The sequence below is a fragment of the Salmo salar genome, chromosome 02, assembly GCF_965601325.2.
Source record: "Salmo salar chromosome 02, fSalSal1, whole genome shotgun sequence".
NCBI lineage: Eukaryota > Metazoa > Chordata > Actinopteri > Salmoniformes > Salmonidae > Salmo > Salmo salar.
This window is the reverse complement of record NC_138292.1, coordinates 87,377,286-87,392,446: the sequence shown is the minus strand read 5'-3', so window position 1 is coordinate 87,392,446 and position 15,161 is coordinate 87,377,286. Positions and strand designations below refer to the sequence as shown.

At 41.5% G+C, this 15,161-nt stretch overlaps 1 protein-coding gene across 1 annotated transcript; it reads left to right on the top strand.

Moving 5' to 3' along the window:
* Positions 1-218: 218 nt before the first annotated feature.
* LOC123732448 (uncharacterized) lies at positions 219-7,136 on the top strand. The gene is made up of 2 exons (XM_045711590.2): positions 219-764; positions 4,377-7,136. Exons 1-2 carry the CDS (start codon positions 434-436, stop codon positions 4,976-4,978), a joined length of 933 nt encoding a protein of 310 aa, XP_045567546.1. The 5' UTR covers positions 219-433; the 3' UTR covers positions 4,979-7,136.
* The last annotated feature ends 8,025 nt before the right edge of the window (positions 7,137-15,161 follow it).

Here is a 15,161-nt window from a genome sequence, read left to right as displayed (position 1 = left end):
TCCTGTTCAGCTCTGGTATTGAAACCGCTCTAATCGTTAGGCTACTTGCCGCCCATTATTTTATTATTATGTGATGAAAGAAATGAAAAATATGAGCTTTTTTGTCTGGAAATAAAATAAACATTGATCTCAACTGCGTTTCCCACTCCAGTCAGCTGACGGCGATGTGTGCGTCTTTCAGGCGACGCTGCCTGTGTGACGTATAATCTAGTGGACGGGACGTTCCTTCAACAACAACAGCTAGTCAGACACCTCACTACCTTTATAGACAAAAATCGTTGTATAGTTGCATCTGTGTTTTAAAAATACGTATGTCTAATAGCTAGCTAGTTTCCCCATTTCATTTCATATATACGTTGTTAGTTAGCTGGCTTGATAAATTAGCCTATTACTAGGCTAACGAACGCCACCTAGCTAGCTAACATCTCCGACCATGAGCTCACTAAGCTACTCTCCTCCTGCTAAAGAAGAGGAGGCCTGCTGGACGGAGAAAGAAACTCTCGTTAAAGAGGAGGAGGAAGAGGAGGCTGTTACAATACAACAACAAGTAGAGGGTGAGGCTGTTTCAGTGAAAGAAGAAGAGAAAGACGTTTCAGTGAAAGAAGAGGAAGACGCGTTCAGAGTGAAAGAGGAGGAGGAAGTTACAGTTAAAGAAGAGGAGGAAGAGACTGAGGATGATGCAGTTTTTAGAGTGAAAGAGGAGGAGGGGGAGATGACTGTCACATTGAAAGAGGAGGAGGAGACAGGAGATCTGATTAAGACCAGTAAGTACTGTCTTAAAATGCGTGGTTTTAAAGCGAAGTTCGACTGAATGTTTATGCTTGAATATGTTGTTTAATGTAGGAATTGATAAAACTAAGATGTGTATACCACCAAAGAGCGGGTCACCAACAACACGTTAACAATGGATTTACACGCAAAATCCCATCTTTAATGTCTCACAGAATGGACTTGCTCTTATCATGACTCAAATTACGTTGCATTACACTGGAGCGCGATTCCATGCCAACGTTGGCCGATAATATTTTTCGTATCTCAGAATATATTGTTTTGTCAATTCTCTCATAGAAACCTCATTGGAGGAAGTATGTTCGATATGTTTTTTACATTTGTAACACAAACCATGTTTGAGAAGACCATGATAAAAGGGCCATTATATGACCTGTGCATGCCTCCTATCAGACCCCGTGACCTCTGACCCCTACATGATACAGAAATCTAGTCATTATACTGTCAGACCCCATGACCTCTGAACCCTACATTATACAGACATCTAGTCATTATACTGTCAGACCCCATGACCTCTGAACCCTACATGATACAGACATCTAGTCATTATACTGTCAGACCCCATGACCTCTGAACCCTACATGATACAGACAACATCTAGTCATTATGCTGTCAGACCCCATGACCTCTGACCCCTACATGATACAGACATCTAGTCATTATACTGTCAGACCCCATGACCTCTGAACCCTACATGATACAGACAACATCTACTCATTATACTGTCAGACCCCATGACCTCTGACCCCTACATGATACAGACATCATCTAGTCATTATACTGTCAGACCCCATGACCTCTGACCCCTACATGATACAGACAACATCTAGTCATTATACTGTCAGACCTATGATCTGTGAACATGATACAGACAACATCTAGTCATTATACTGTCAGACCTATGATCTGTGAACATGATACAGACATCTAGTCATTATACTGTCAGACCTATGATCTGTGAACATGATACAGACAACATCTAGTCATTATACTGTCAGACCCCATGACCTCTGACCCCTACATGATACAGACAACATCTAGTCATTATACTGTCAGACCTATGATCTGTGAACATGATACAGACATCTAGTCATTATACTGTCAGACCTATGATCTGTGAACATGATACAGACAACATCTAGTCATTATACTGTCAGACCCCATGACCTCTGACCCCTACATGATACAGACAACATCTAGTCATTATACTCTCAGACCTATGATCTGTGAACATGATACAGACATCATCTTGTTGTCATTATACTTCTTACATTGTGCTCTAATATATAGAGTCTAGATTATCTTGGAGTCATTATGTTCCTTATAGTGTGCTCTAATATATAGAGTCTAGATTATCTTGGAGTCATTATGTTCCTCATAGTGTGCTCTAATATATAGAGTCTAGATTATCTTGGAGTCATTATGTTCCTTATAGTGTGCTCTAATATATAGAGTCTAGATTATGAGATGTATTTTTATATATTAATATCTCAAAAGTAGCCTTTCTGTTCCAGCTCATTTTTAGACATATCATTTGTAATGATATAGCCTACTCTTCAAACAATTCACACGGACTCTAGGTACTTTTTAATGATATGACCCGTTTTATAAGTAGAAATGGACAACTTTAATTTTTTGGCATCTTTTAATGAGTTCTCAGTTTAATACGTTCTGGTTGTAGCCTAGCCCTGTTGTAGATATAGAGGATGTAGCCTAGCCCTGTTGTAGATATAGAGGATGTAGCCTAGCCCTGTTGTAGATGTAGAGGATGTAGCCTAGCCCTGTTGTAGATATAGAGGATGTAGCCTAGCCCTGTTGTAGATATAGAGGATGTAGCCTAGCCCTGTTGTAGATATAGAGGATGTAGCCTAGCCCTGTTGTCGATATAGAGGATGTAGCCATTTCAATTCAATCACTTTTTTGACAGCATCCCTGTTGAGTGTCCATAGATGTTTGCCCATGGAAGAAGTGGTCAGAAAGTGACCTTTTTGGACCTGAATGGCAAAACATTCAGGAGATGTGGGGGCGGCAGGTAGCGGCAGGCAGCCTAGTGGTTAGAGCGTTGGACTCGTAACCAAAAGGTTGCAAGATCGAATCCCCGAGCTGACAAGGTGAAAATCTGTCGTTCTGCCCCTGAACAAGGTAGTTAACCCACTGTTCCTAGATCTTCATTAAAAATAAGAATTTGTTCTTAACTGACTTGCCTAGTTAAATAAAGGTTAAAAAACATTTTAAAGTTGACTCATTTTGTATTCCCCACCATACCATGAGACATCCATGTTTTAGTCACTGGAATAGACAAACGGTTGAGTTTGGTATCATTTAAAAGCTTACAAAAAGGGTTTTTAAACTGTTTTATAATCCCCCCCGTCCAAAAAAGAATTATTACATTTTTAACCTTTTTAATGTCAATTATCTAAAAACGTGCAAACTCCATGTTTGCACATGTTGTAGTTTAGACTCTACTTTACATCATCTGAGGTTTTTGGGTCTTGCCTGCCATCGGTTGAATACAGGGTGGGTGTCATTTCAATTATACACATAGAATTCATAGAATGGACCTGTCCTTTCAGACCAGTGGTAGAAAAAGTACCCAACTGTCATACTTGAGTAAAAGTAAAGATACCTTAATAGAAAATGACTCAAGTGAAAGTCACCGAGTAAAATACTACTTGAGTAAAAGTCTAAAAGTATTTGGTTTTAAATATACTAAAGTATCAAATGTAAATGTAATTCCTAAAATATACCTTTAAGTATAAAAAGTTAAAGTATAAATCATTTCACATTCCTTATATTAAGCATACCTGACCGCACAATTTTCTTGTTTTATTATTTTATGGATAGCCAGGGTCCACTCCAACACTCAGACGTAATTTACAAACAATGTATTTGTCAGATCAGATGCAGTAAGGATGATCAGGGATGTTTTCTTGATAAGTGTGTGAATTGGACCATTTTTCTGTCATGCTAACATTCAAAATGTAACGAGTACTTTTGGATGTCAAGGGAAAGTACTTAGGTAGTACTTAAAAGTATTTTTAGTTAAGTGCTTTGCACCTCTGCTTCAGACTACTGCAGTACATCATTGAAATTGTAATGACATTTACATTTTAACTTCTAATTACTACCACAAAGATGGCCGCCGGTCCGTCCAACCGTTGAATGTCAACATAAATGGTCCTCTCTATTCTGTTTATTTTTATGATTTCAACAGGTTTCTTATGGAGGATTGACTGTATAATTTAAAACAACAGATATTCCCATTCAAGTCCAACATTCTCTGATGTGTGGACCTCCAACCATCTTTGCGGTTCGATTTGGGAGTCGAAATGTACATTTTACGACCATTTTAGTAAATTTTTCGACCAAAACATGACACCCATGAGAACAAGATTAGATTTGGGAGCTCTACATTATTTGTTTTTAAAATCTCACCAAGTTTACGTTTAATGATGTAATGTTGTGAAAACTGACCTTGGGTTATTGAGGGATGTAGTCTAGATTAAACCTCATAGGAAGACAGTTTTATCATGTGGAGGTTTCATTCAGGCCTCTGTTTAACAATATAATCTGTTTGTCTTTGGCAGGAGAGAGACCAGACTCTCCCTCTGACAGCAGGAAGAGTCCTTCAGGGGAACCAGACCCAGAGACGCCCAAACCAGCCAAACGACATCACTGCTCCTACTGCGGAAAGAGTTTTACTAAGTTACGAAAACTAAAAGAGCATGAGAGGACACATACAGGAGAAAAGCCTTTCCAATGTTCCCAGTGTGGAAACAGTTTTAGTCAGTTAGGGAGCCTGAAAATACATAAGAGAATACACTCTGGAGAGAAGCCTTATCACTGCTCCCACTGTGGAATGACTTTTATCTGCTCAGGGAGCCAGAAGTTACATGAGAGAGTACACACAGGAGAAAAGCCCTACGACTGTTCCCACTGTGTAAAGAGTTTTAGGTTGTTTGAAGGCCTGAAAAGGCATGAGAGGACGCACACAGGAGAAAAGCCCTACCAATGCTCCCACTGTGGAAAGAGTTTTACTCAGTTAGGGAACCTGAAATCACATCAGAGGGTACATACACAGGAGGAGAAGACATACCACTGCTCTCATTGTGGAAAGACATTTTCCCAGTCAGAGGACCTGAAATCACATGAGAGAATAGAGAGGCTGTGTTCTGACTTATGTTTTTGACTGAGAATGTGTGTTTTTGTTCTTGCCAAATGAAATCATATTGTTTATATGAAATCATAAAAAAACATAGGTTTACTTTTGTGGATGTTTTTTCATCTGGAGACATGATCATGTCTAAAATCAGAATCAAATCAATGTTTACCTTACTGTGAAATGCTTACTTACAGGCCCTAACCAACAGTGCGATTTTAAGTAAAAAATAGGTTAGTCAGGCTGATTGAGGTAGTATGTACATGTAGATATGGTTAAAGTGACTATGCATATATGATGAACAGAGAGTAGCAGTAGCGTAAAAGAGGGGTTGGTGGGTGGCGGGACACAATGCAGATAGTCCGGGTAGCCAATGTGCGGGGGCACCGGTTAGTCGGGCTAATTGAGGTAGTATGTACATGAACGTATAGTTAAAGTGACTATGCATATATGATAAACAGAGAGTAGCAGCAGCGTAAAAGAGGGGTTGGGGGGTCGGGACAATGCAAATAGTCCAGGTAGCCATTTGATTACTTGTTCAGGAGTCTTATGGCTTGGGGGTAAAAACTTTTGAGAAGCCTTTTGGTCCTAGACTTGGCGCTCTGGTACCGCTTGCCATGCGGTAGTAGAGAGAACATTCTATGACTGGGGTGGCTGGGATCTTTGACAATTTTTAGGGCCTTCCTGACACCACCTGGTGTAGAGGTCCTGGATGGCAGGCAGCTTAGCCCCAGTGATGTACTGGGCCGTATGCACTACCCTCTGTAGTACCTTGCGGTCGGAGGCTGAACAGCTCATAGTAACAGGAGCCTATCTCCTGTGTCTGTAGTGTGAGGCAGCTTGATGTACAAGTTCTTCCCCTGGACAGGACTAGTCTATTAAGTTGCCCTCCACCAACTGCTGTTTTCAGATCTCGCAATGGGTCACGGATGTGATTCAGATCTGGGGCCTCGTTTATACAAATCTGTGCGTAAAACCAAATGCGTGGGATAATTTCCACGCAAAGCGTGAGATTTATCGACATGAACGTTTGCTTGAGAGAGAGAGGGTAAATTAAACGCACAGCCGTTACCATGTGTAAGCACAGTGCCACGTGGTGGACTGAGGGAACTTCTTGTCAAGCGTAGAATGGGGAAATATCTGTTGAGAATGTCTGTCTGACATTGTGAGAATAATAATGAAAATATTTTTAGATGTGGCGGATGAATCAGAATTAGTTGGGTAACATAGATAATTAAGATCTTTTATTTGTATAATATGCTTATGTGAGATACTTGTCATTAGAATTGTCATGATGTTGGCCTGTGGGTAAGGTTTATGACCCCCCCATAAATACCTTTCTCCCTTCCCCTCTCTTTCTGACCCTACTGAAGGACTGTTGAATAGCCTTTGTTGAATATAGAGAGTCTGGGAACATCAAACAAATGGGGAAAAGGAACCATATTTTGGTAATAAAACCAGCTGGAAATATGCTTTGGAACTTAATGAGTATGGATGTCAGTTCGGTTGTCATCTGAGACATTATGACTGATGACAGGACGACATAAACTGTACCTGGGAAAGTATACACCCTCTAGTTATCAGAGTCACATGGAATTGTTATGCAATTGAAATGTTTGTTATTGAAATAGTTTGTTAGGAGATTAAATGTAATTTTAGCTTCCAATTGAGAGAATTGGGTTTTCATAAGGAAAGTGCCCTGCTTGATCAGTGGCCCGCCCCTGTGATGAGACAGGGGTTATAAATGATGAAACACACCCTCCTCCCCTCGCCACTATATAAGACAATGACACAATGTAACCAGTGGGTTCCACTACGTGAGGTCTGCAGCCTCTGCGTTACAAGAACACACATGTCAAGTACAGAACTAAGCCAACGTGAGCTTTGGTTGTGAATGGTATGAACTTTGAACTTATTCACTACAGAAGTGATACTTCCTAGCCGTTGAGTTAGCAGCGGCCGCTGTAGACGTGGGCTAGGAAAGGACGGACGACGGATCCAGTCTACCACAGACAAAGATACTACAACGTATCCACTTTAACACCATTGACATTCTTCTGAGGACAGGAAGATCTGTTGTCCAACCCGGCCAGCATCTACGACCAATCTACCGACATCATTTGTATTCTGTGTATATGTAATTCTGTGTGATTAGTTGGGTATTTAGTAAATAAATAATTAAACCCAATTTTGGATTGCTGATTCCACTTGTTAGCCAGGGTTCGTGAAGAAAACCAAGAATTTACAACTTTCATTATGAGACTGAAAATAAAATGAGGATTAATATTGACGGCTATCGATGTAAAATATTAAAGTCTTTAAGAGTTTATTCGTAAGATAACGGCTCTATAAACACTCTTCCGTGGTGTCCCGACTTTCTAGTTAATTACATTTACATGATTAGCGAATCAGGGGATATTAATTACAGAGAAAGGATTTTATAGAATAGCATGTCATATCACTTAATCCGGCATAGCCAAAGACACAACAGAATGTATCCCTTTGGACTCTGGTGTTGGCAGTTGCACTTCTCCCTCAGCTGGGGCTCAGTCACCTGGGGCCCAGAGAGGGGAGAGGTCAGGCTTGTCTTTCATATGTCCCTGGTGCTATGCAGAATATCAGAAAGGGAAGAGGACAGAATGGAACATTGTCTTCATTTTTACATTTTAGTCATTTAGCAGATGCTCTTATCCAGAGCGACTTACAGTACTGAATGCTTACATTTCATACATTTTATCTCCGTACTGGTCCCCCGTGGGTATCGAACCCACAACCCTGGCGTTGCAAACACCATGCTCTACCAACTGTGCCACCTATGGCGTGATTAATGGGGAACCAATTACTTGTCTCCACAATGTCTGTGCACAAGTCACTCCCTCCTTTGGCATTGAGGGGAGGTGTATGGCAGTGTCTGGAACCATTGTATGTCCTCTCTGATGTTGCACTTATCCTGGGATAGTGTATGACCTAGAGGCTCACTCCCCTCAGTGAGCTTGTCCAGGAGTGGGGTCAAGAGGGGCTTTACTTTAGATGGGAGTATCTAGAGTTGACAATTGATATATGCCATTGGATGAGTTGGTGTGTTTGTACTATGAAGTACCAGGAACGAGATTAGAACCTCGTCATAGGGACCAAACTGAACGATAATTTATAGCGAATGCTATCTGGCTATGGGATACTCCTCTCTCAAGTAAAAGTTTTTCTTTGTGAACAGTTCAATCAATAATACAGTAGAAAAATCTATATACAGCATGTGCAAGTGAGGTAGGATAAGAGAGGTAAGGCAATAAATAGGCCATGGTGGCAAAGTAATTACAATATAGCAATTAAACACTGGAATGGTAGGATGTGCAGAAGATAAATGTGCAACTAACTAACTAGCTAGCTAACATCCTTGACCATGAGCTCACTAACCTACTACCCCTCTGCTAAAGAAGAGGAGGTCTACAGGACGGAGAAAGAAGCTCTGGGGATGAATATTGCCGTGAACGAAGAAGAGGAGCATGTTTTAGTAAAAGGAGAGGAAGAAGCTTTCAGAATGAAAGAGGAGGATGAGGAGGCTATCAGTATCACATTGGAAACAGAGGAGAATAATGTTACAGTGAAAGACGAGAAAGAACCTTTTAGAGTGAAAGATGAAGAGGGGATAGAGGCTGTCACAGTGCAAGAAGAGGAGGTAGAAGCTTCCAGAATTAAAGAGGAGGAAGAGGAGGCCATAAGATTGAAAGAAGAGGAGGAGGATGTTATAGTGAAAGAAGAGAAAGAACCCATTGGAGTGTCAGAGGAGGCTATCTTAAGAAAAGAGGATGAGGAAGATGTTTTGGGAGATGAAGGAGAGGAAGAGGAGACTGAAGATCTGATTAACACCAGTGAGCACCGTCTTAAAAGCAGGGCCACAAACTGCCCTTGATGAATTAATGTATCGTTGGCTCTGGGCCTCGCCATTGATTCTTGGATAATATAACTTAAAAAATGTCCACTGAACTTAGTTCAACTGTCGTACCCCATCAGAACCCAACTCCTTTGTTTGTGAACAATGTAATTGTAAAATAACACTGTATATCCTCAAAACATGGAGGTAGTTAAATGATGCTGAACCTGAGACATAAGATTGTTATAAAAAGTGCTATTGAAATGCAATAAATTATTACTATATACACTGAACAAAAATATAAACGCAACAATTTCAACGATTTTACTGAGTTACAGTTCATATAAGGAATCAGTCAATTGAAATACATTAATTAGGCCCTAATCTATGCATTTTAGCCTTGGGTGGCCCTGGGAGGACATAGGTCTACCCACTCGGGAGACTGGCCCACCCACTGGGCAGCAAGGCCCAGCCAATCAGAAGGAGTTTTTCCCCACAAAAGGACTTCATTACAGACAGAAATACTCCTCAGTTTCATCAGCTGTCCAGGTGGCTGGTCTCAGACGATCCTGCAGGTGAAGAAGCCGGATGTGGAGGTTCTGGGCTGGCGTGGTTACATGTGGTCTGCGGTTGTGAGGCTGGTTGGACGTACTGCAAAATGTTGTAAAATTACATTGGAAGCGGCTTATGGTAGAGAAATTAATATTACATTAGCTGGCAACATCTCTGGTGGACATTCCTGCAGTCAGCATGCCAATTGCATGCTCCCTCAAACCATGAGAAATCTGTGGCACTGTGTTGTGTGACAAAACTGCACATTTTAGTGACCTTTTATTGTCACCAGCACAATGTGGAAATGTGTAATGATCATGCTGTTTAATCAGCTTCTTCATATACCACACCTTTCAGGTGGATGGATTATCTTGGCAAAGGGGAAATGCTCACTAACAGGAAGGTAAACAAATTTGTGCGTAACATTTTGAGAGAAGAAACACACATTTCTGGAATCTTTTATTTCAGCTCATGAAAAATGGGACCAACACTTTACATGTTGCGTTTATGTTTTTGTTAAGTATATTTAGAGAGTTGGTCAACCTTCTAGAATTTGAATATTGTTATCATTCTAGACCTTCAGTTATATAATTTAAATATTCCCCATGTATTGTAAATGGGGGCGCTAACATGGCTGCCATAACTTTATGTAAACGCAGAAAGCTGTCCCCAACTCTCTAAATACCTGTCTCTGGACTGAACCATGTTGCACCGGGCTAACATGCTGACCAGACTATCGCGCATGTTGATTTTGTCCCCCCACACCTGACCCTATCAGGACTCGCAGGTTAAAATATCAAAACAAACTTCCTGCTAACTTGCTGTTGCTAGCTAATTTGTCCTATTTAGCTAGCTTGCTGTTGCTAGTTAATTTGTCCTGGGATATAAACATTGGGTTAATATTGATATAAGTGATATAACCAACACTACTCCCTCCACAGTACCTGGAGCATCACAGTGATATAACCAACACTAGTCACAGTGATATAACCAACACTAGTCACAGTGATATAACCAACACTAGTCACCTCCTCCACAGTACCTGGAGCGTCACAGTGATATAACCAACACTATAACCAACACTAGAGGTTTGACCACGTTAGGCAACCTAAAAGAACATGAGAGGACACACACAGGAGAAAAGCGTTTTCAATGTTCCTTCTGTGGAAAGAGTTTTACCCGTTTAGGAAGCCTGAAAAGGCATAAACGAATACACTCAGGGGAAAAGCCCTACCAATGCTCCCAGTGTGGAAAGAGATTTTGTAGATCACAGGACCTTACATCACATGAGAGGACACACTTTACCACTGCTCCCAATGTGGAAAGACTTTTAACTGATTAGGGATCCAGAAAACATATGGGATGACACATAGGAGAAAAGAGATTTACTCCGTTATGGAACCTGAAAGACCATGAAAAATACATATAAATACACAGGAGGAGAAGACATACCGCTGTTCTAATTGTGGAGAGACATTTTCCCAGTCAGAGGACCTGCAATCACATGAGAGAATAGAGAGGCTGTGTTCTGACATGTTTTTGACTGAAATAGTGTTTAAATTTTTTGTTTATATAAGAGAATGTTTTTCAAAAGATTTGCCCTCTTTTACATTCATAAAATGTGCATCTTTATGAACTTTGCCTGGATAAAAGTAAGTAAGTTACCTTGGCCTTGCCTGGTGTGAACCTTTCTGTAGCATAAGACAGCTTAATGTACAAGTCCCCGTGGACAGGACGCTTAGCCCCAATCTATTTTCTTAAAGCTGAGTGCCAAGCAGACGCACCTGGTCCCCATTTTTAAAGTCTTTGGTATGACTCAGGCGGGGAACCAACTACCAACCTTCCAATCTCAGGGAGGACACTAACCACAAGGGCAATGAGTTGATTGTGATTCAAATAAAATTGTAATTAAAATAAAATGTTTTTGGATACAAGTATAAACCCTTTGATGTTCATTAAATGTTTTGGATATATTTTTTAAATGTAAATGATTAAATAGATGAATAGAATGTGCATTTCTTCATTCTAACCTTGAAACATCTTGAATTTTGTCTGTGTTACATTGAGTTAATTTGTGTACTAGTCATCAAGCTAAATGAGTATGAAAATGGGATGACGTTCTAAGAACTTTGATAAGTTGTTGACATGAAGAACTCACTACCTCATGAATGTTCCCATCAGTATTATTAAAACACTCACTACCTCATGAATGTTCCCATCAGTATTATTAAAACACTCACTACCTCATGAATGTTCCCATCAGTATTATTAAAACACTCACTACCTCATGAATGTTCCCATCAGTATTATTAAAACACTCACTACCTCATGAATGTTCCCATCAGTATTATTAAAACACTCACTACCTCATGAATGTTCCCATCAGTATTATTAAAACATTCACTACATCATGGCTGTTCCCATCAGTATTACTAAAACACTACCTCATGAATGTTCCCATCAGTAATATTAAAACACTACCTCATGAATGTTCCCATCAGCATTATTCCACCATATCAGAGAAAACACAGGTGCTGATTGTTAAAAGGAATTGATTAATGAAACATATTTAGTTCTGAATATTAATAAAGTGTGGAATGCCATTAGTGGACTTTCATTATATACATCTACAACACGTATATGAAAAAAAACTGAAATATCACATTTACATAAGTATTCAGACCCTTTACTTTGTTGAAGCACCTTTGGCACCGATTAAATCCTCGAGTTTTCTTGGGTATAACGCTACAAGCTTGGCACAGTTTCTCCCATTCTTCTCTGCAGATCCTCTCAAGCTCTGTCAGGTTGGATGGGGAGCATTGCTGCACAGATATTTTCAGGTCTCTCCAGAGATGTTAGACCGTGTTCAAGTCTGGGGTCTTGCTGGGCCACTCAAGGACATTCAGAGACTTGTCCTGAAGCCACTCCTACTTTGTCTTGGCTGTGTGCTTAGGGTTGTTGTCCTGTTGGAAGGTGAACCTTCGACCCAGTCTGAGCGCTCTGGAGCAGGTTTTCATCAAGGATCTCTCTGTACTTTGCTCTGTTCATCTTTCCCTCGATCCTGACTAGTCTTCCAGTCCCTGCTGCTGAAAAACATCCCCACAGCATGATGCTGCCACCACCATGCTTCACCGTAGGGATGATACCAGGTTTCCTCCAGATGTAACGCTTGACATTCAGGCCAAAGAGTTCAATCTTGGTTTCATCAGACCAGAGAATCTTGTTTCTCATGGTCTGAAAGTCCTTTAGGTGCCTTTTGGCAAACTCCAAAACGAGCTGTCATGTGCCTTTTACTGAGGAGTGGCTTCCGTCTGGCCACTCTATCACAAAGGCCTGATTGGTGGAGTGCTGCGGAGATGGTTGTCCTTCTGGAAGTTTCTTCCATCTCCACAGAGGAACTCTGGAGCTCTGTCAGAGTGCCCATCGGGATCTTGGTCACCTCCCTGACCAATGCCCTTCTCCCCTGATTGCTCAGTTTGGCCAGGCGGCCCGTTCTAGTAAGAGTCCTAGAAGATTGTGGAGGCTGTTCAGTGTGGCTTTTGACATTATCGATCATAGTTTGCTGCTGGAGAAATGTAAGTGTTATGGCTTTACACCCCCTGCTATATTGTGGATAAAGAGTTACCTGTCTAACAGAACACAGAATTGTAGATATGTGGTAGTGGAGTAGGGGCCTGAGGGCACACACTTAATATGTGTTGTAGATATGTGGTAGTAGAGTAGTGACCTGAGGACTCACACTTAATGTGTTGTAGATATGTGGTAGTGACACTAAGTGGCAGTGTTTTTACAACTAATGCCGGTTCGCCTGAGGCTGATGCCGTGCAGGTGTTTGTACACATGCATATACACAAACTCTCATTCAAACAAACACATACATACATGTAATAGTGCCAGACATGCACACAAACATATACAGTTGGCATTGCTGTTATGATTTCAGTTGTCCTTGATGTCCTTTGTTTTAAATGTATTATTTTGTTTGATTTTTTTTTGCATTGTTGTTTGCTGTTTTCTTCTGTCTTTTCCATTTTTCTCATTAGTTCATTCTCTTGGTTGTTGGTGCATTGGGGGGTTCTTGGGGGTGGGGAATGGAATTAACTGTATTTTTTTCTCTTCCTGGGGGGGGACTGTGGGAGTGGTCTCGAATGGTTGAGGGACAGCTATTGGGGAACTGTGGGGGGATCTTGGAGGGTTCGGGTTCACGTTTTTTGGCCTGGTGGTAGATCGGTCAACATACACTTGAGCAGGGCATTGACCCTGGATGCTTCTGTGTGACGCTCTGAATGGGAATCTGTTGGATGACTGGTATGATGTCGTTATTGAGCGGCTTCACTGCAAGTATATTGTATGTTTCGAATATTCAATAAATAAAAAAAAACTTACTGGAGCTTCAAGGCCGGTTCATCTTGCACTCCGGCACTTCTTCCCAGTGGTGAGAGGACAACATCTCATATTCCTCTCAGTGCTGAGAGGACAACATCTCATATTCCTCTCAGTGCTCAGAGGACAACATCTCATATTCGTCTCAGTGCTCAGAGGACAACATCTCATATTCCTCTCAGTGCTGAGAGGACAACATCTCATATTCCTCTCAGTGCTGAGAGGACAACATCTCATATTCCTCTCAGTGCTGAGAGGACAACATCTCATATTCCTCTCAGTGCTGAGAGGACAACATCTCATATTCCTCTCAGTGCTGAGAGGACAACATCTCATATTCCTCTCAGTGCTGACAGGACAACTTGACACGGACAGACGACACAAACATGGTTGAACAAAACAACTGCCAGGGCGGACTGATGACAAGGCTCTCTCAATGGCCATTGCATCAGGTAGAATGGGACCTACTGCTTTGGACAAACAGACACCTTACATCCCTCAGAGCAATATACCTGCCGGGGGTGAAGAATCAGGCAGCAGATCTTCTCTCCAGAGGAAGCCCTCTTCCTTCAGACTGGAGGATACAGCCCACGGTAGTGGAGATGATCTGGGCGTGATTCGGAACGACCATCGTCGATCTGTTTGCATCGTGAGACTCAACCAATTGTCGTATGTGGTTCTCCATAAAGGGTCCAGCAGGCCCACATCGGGGGGTCGATGCCCTATCACTCAGATGGCCCAACGGGAGGCTGCTGTAGGCGTTTCCACCAATTCCGTTGATCCACTCAGGACTTTAGGAAGATCACGCTAGAGAGAGAGAGAGAGAGAGAGAGAATCAGTTCTACTTGTTGCTCCAAGTTAGCCACAGCATCACGTGTTTTCAGACCTTGTACAGAGAACAACCTCCCAACCATGGGAACTCCCTCATCGAAACGGACCTCCTGTCACAACGATTTGTGACAGGTTTGTGACAGCTTACCGATCATTGCACCTGTACACAGCCCATCTGTAAATAGCACACCTCATCCTCATATTGTTATTTTCTTTTTTTGCTCCTTTGTACCCCAGTATCTCTACTTGCACATTCATCTTCTGCACATCTATCACTTCAGTGTAACTTCATTGGGATAGGGGGCAGTATTTTCACATCCGTATGAAAAGCGTGCCCAAAGTAAACTGCCCGTTTCTCAGGCCCAGAAGCTAAGATATGCATATAATTGGTAGATTTATATTGAGAAACTTTAGAGTGTTTTCCAACTGTTAAAATTATGTCTGTGAGTATAACAGGACTTATTTGGCAGGTGAAACCCCGAGGACAAACCATCCAGGAGTTTAATTTTCTGTTGCTGCAGGGAAGTCCTCCAGGAGCTGATGGCTGCAGGGAAGTCCTCCAGGAGCTGGTGGCTG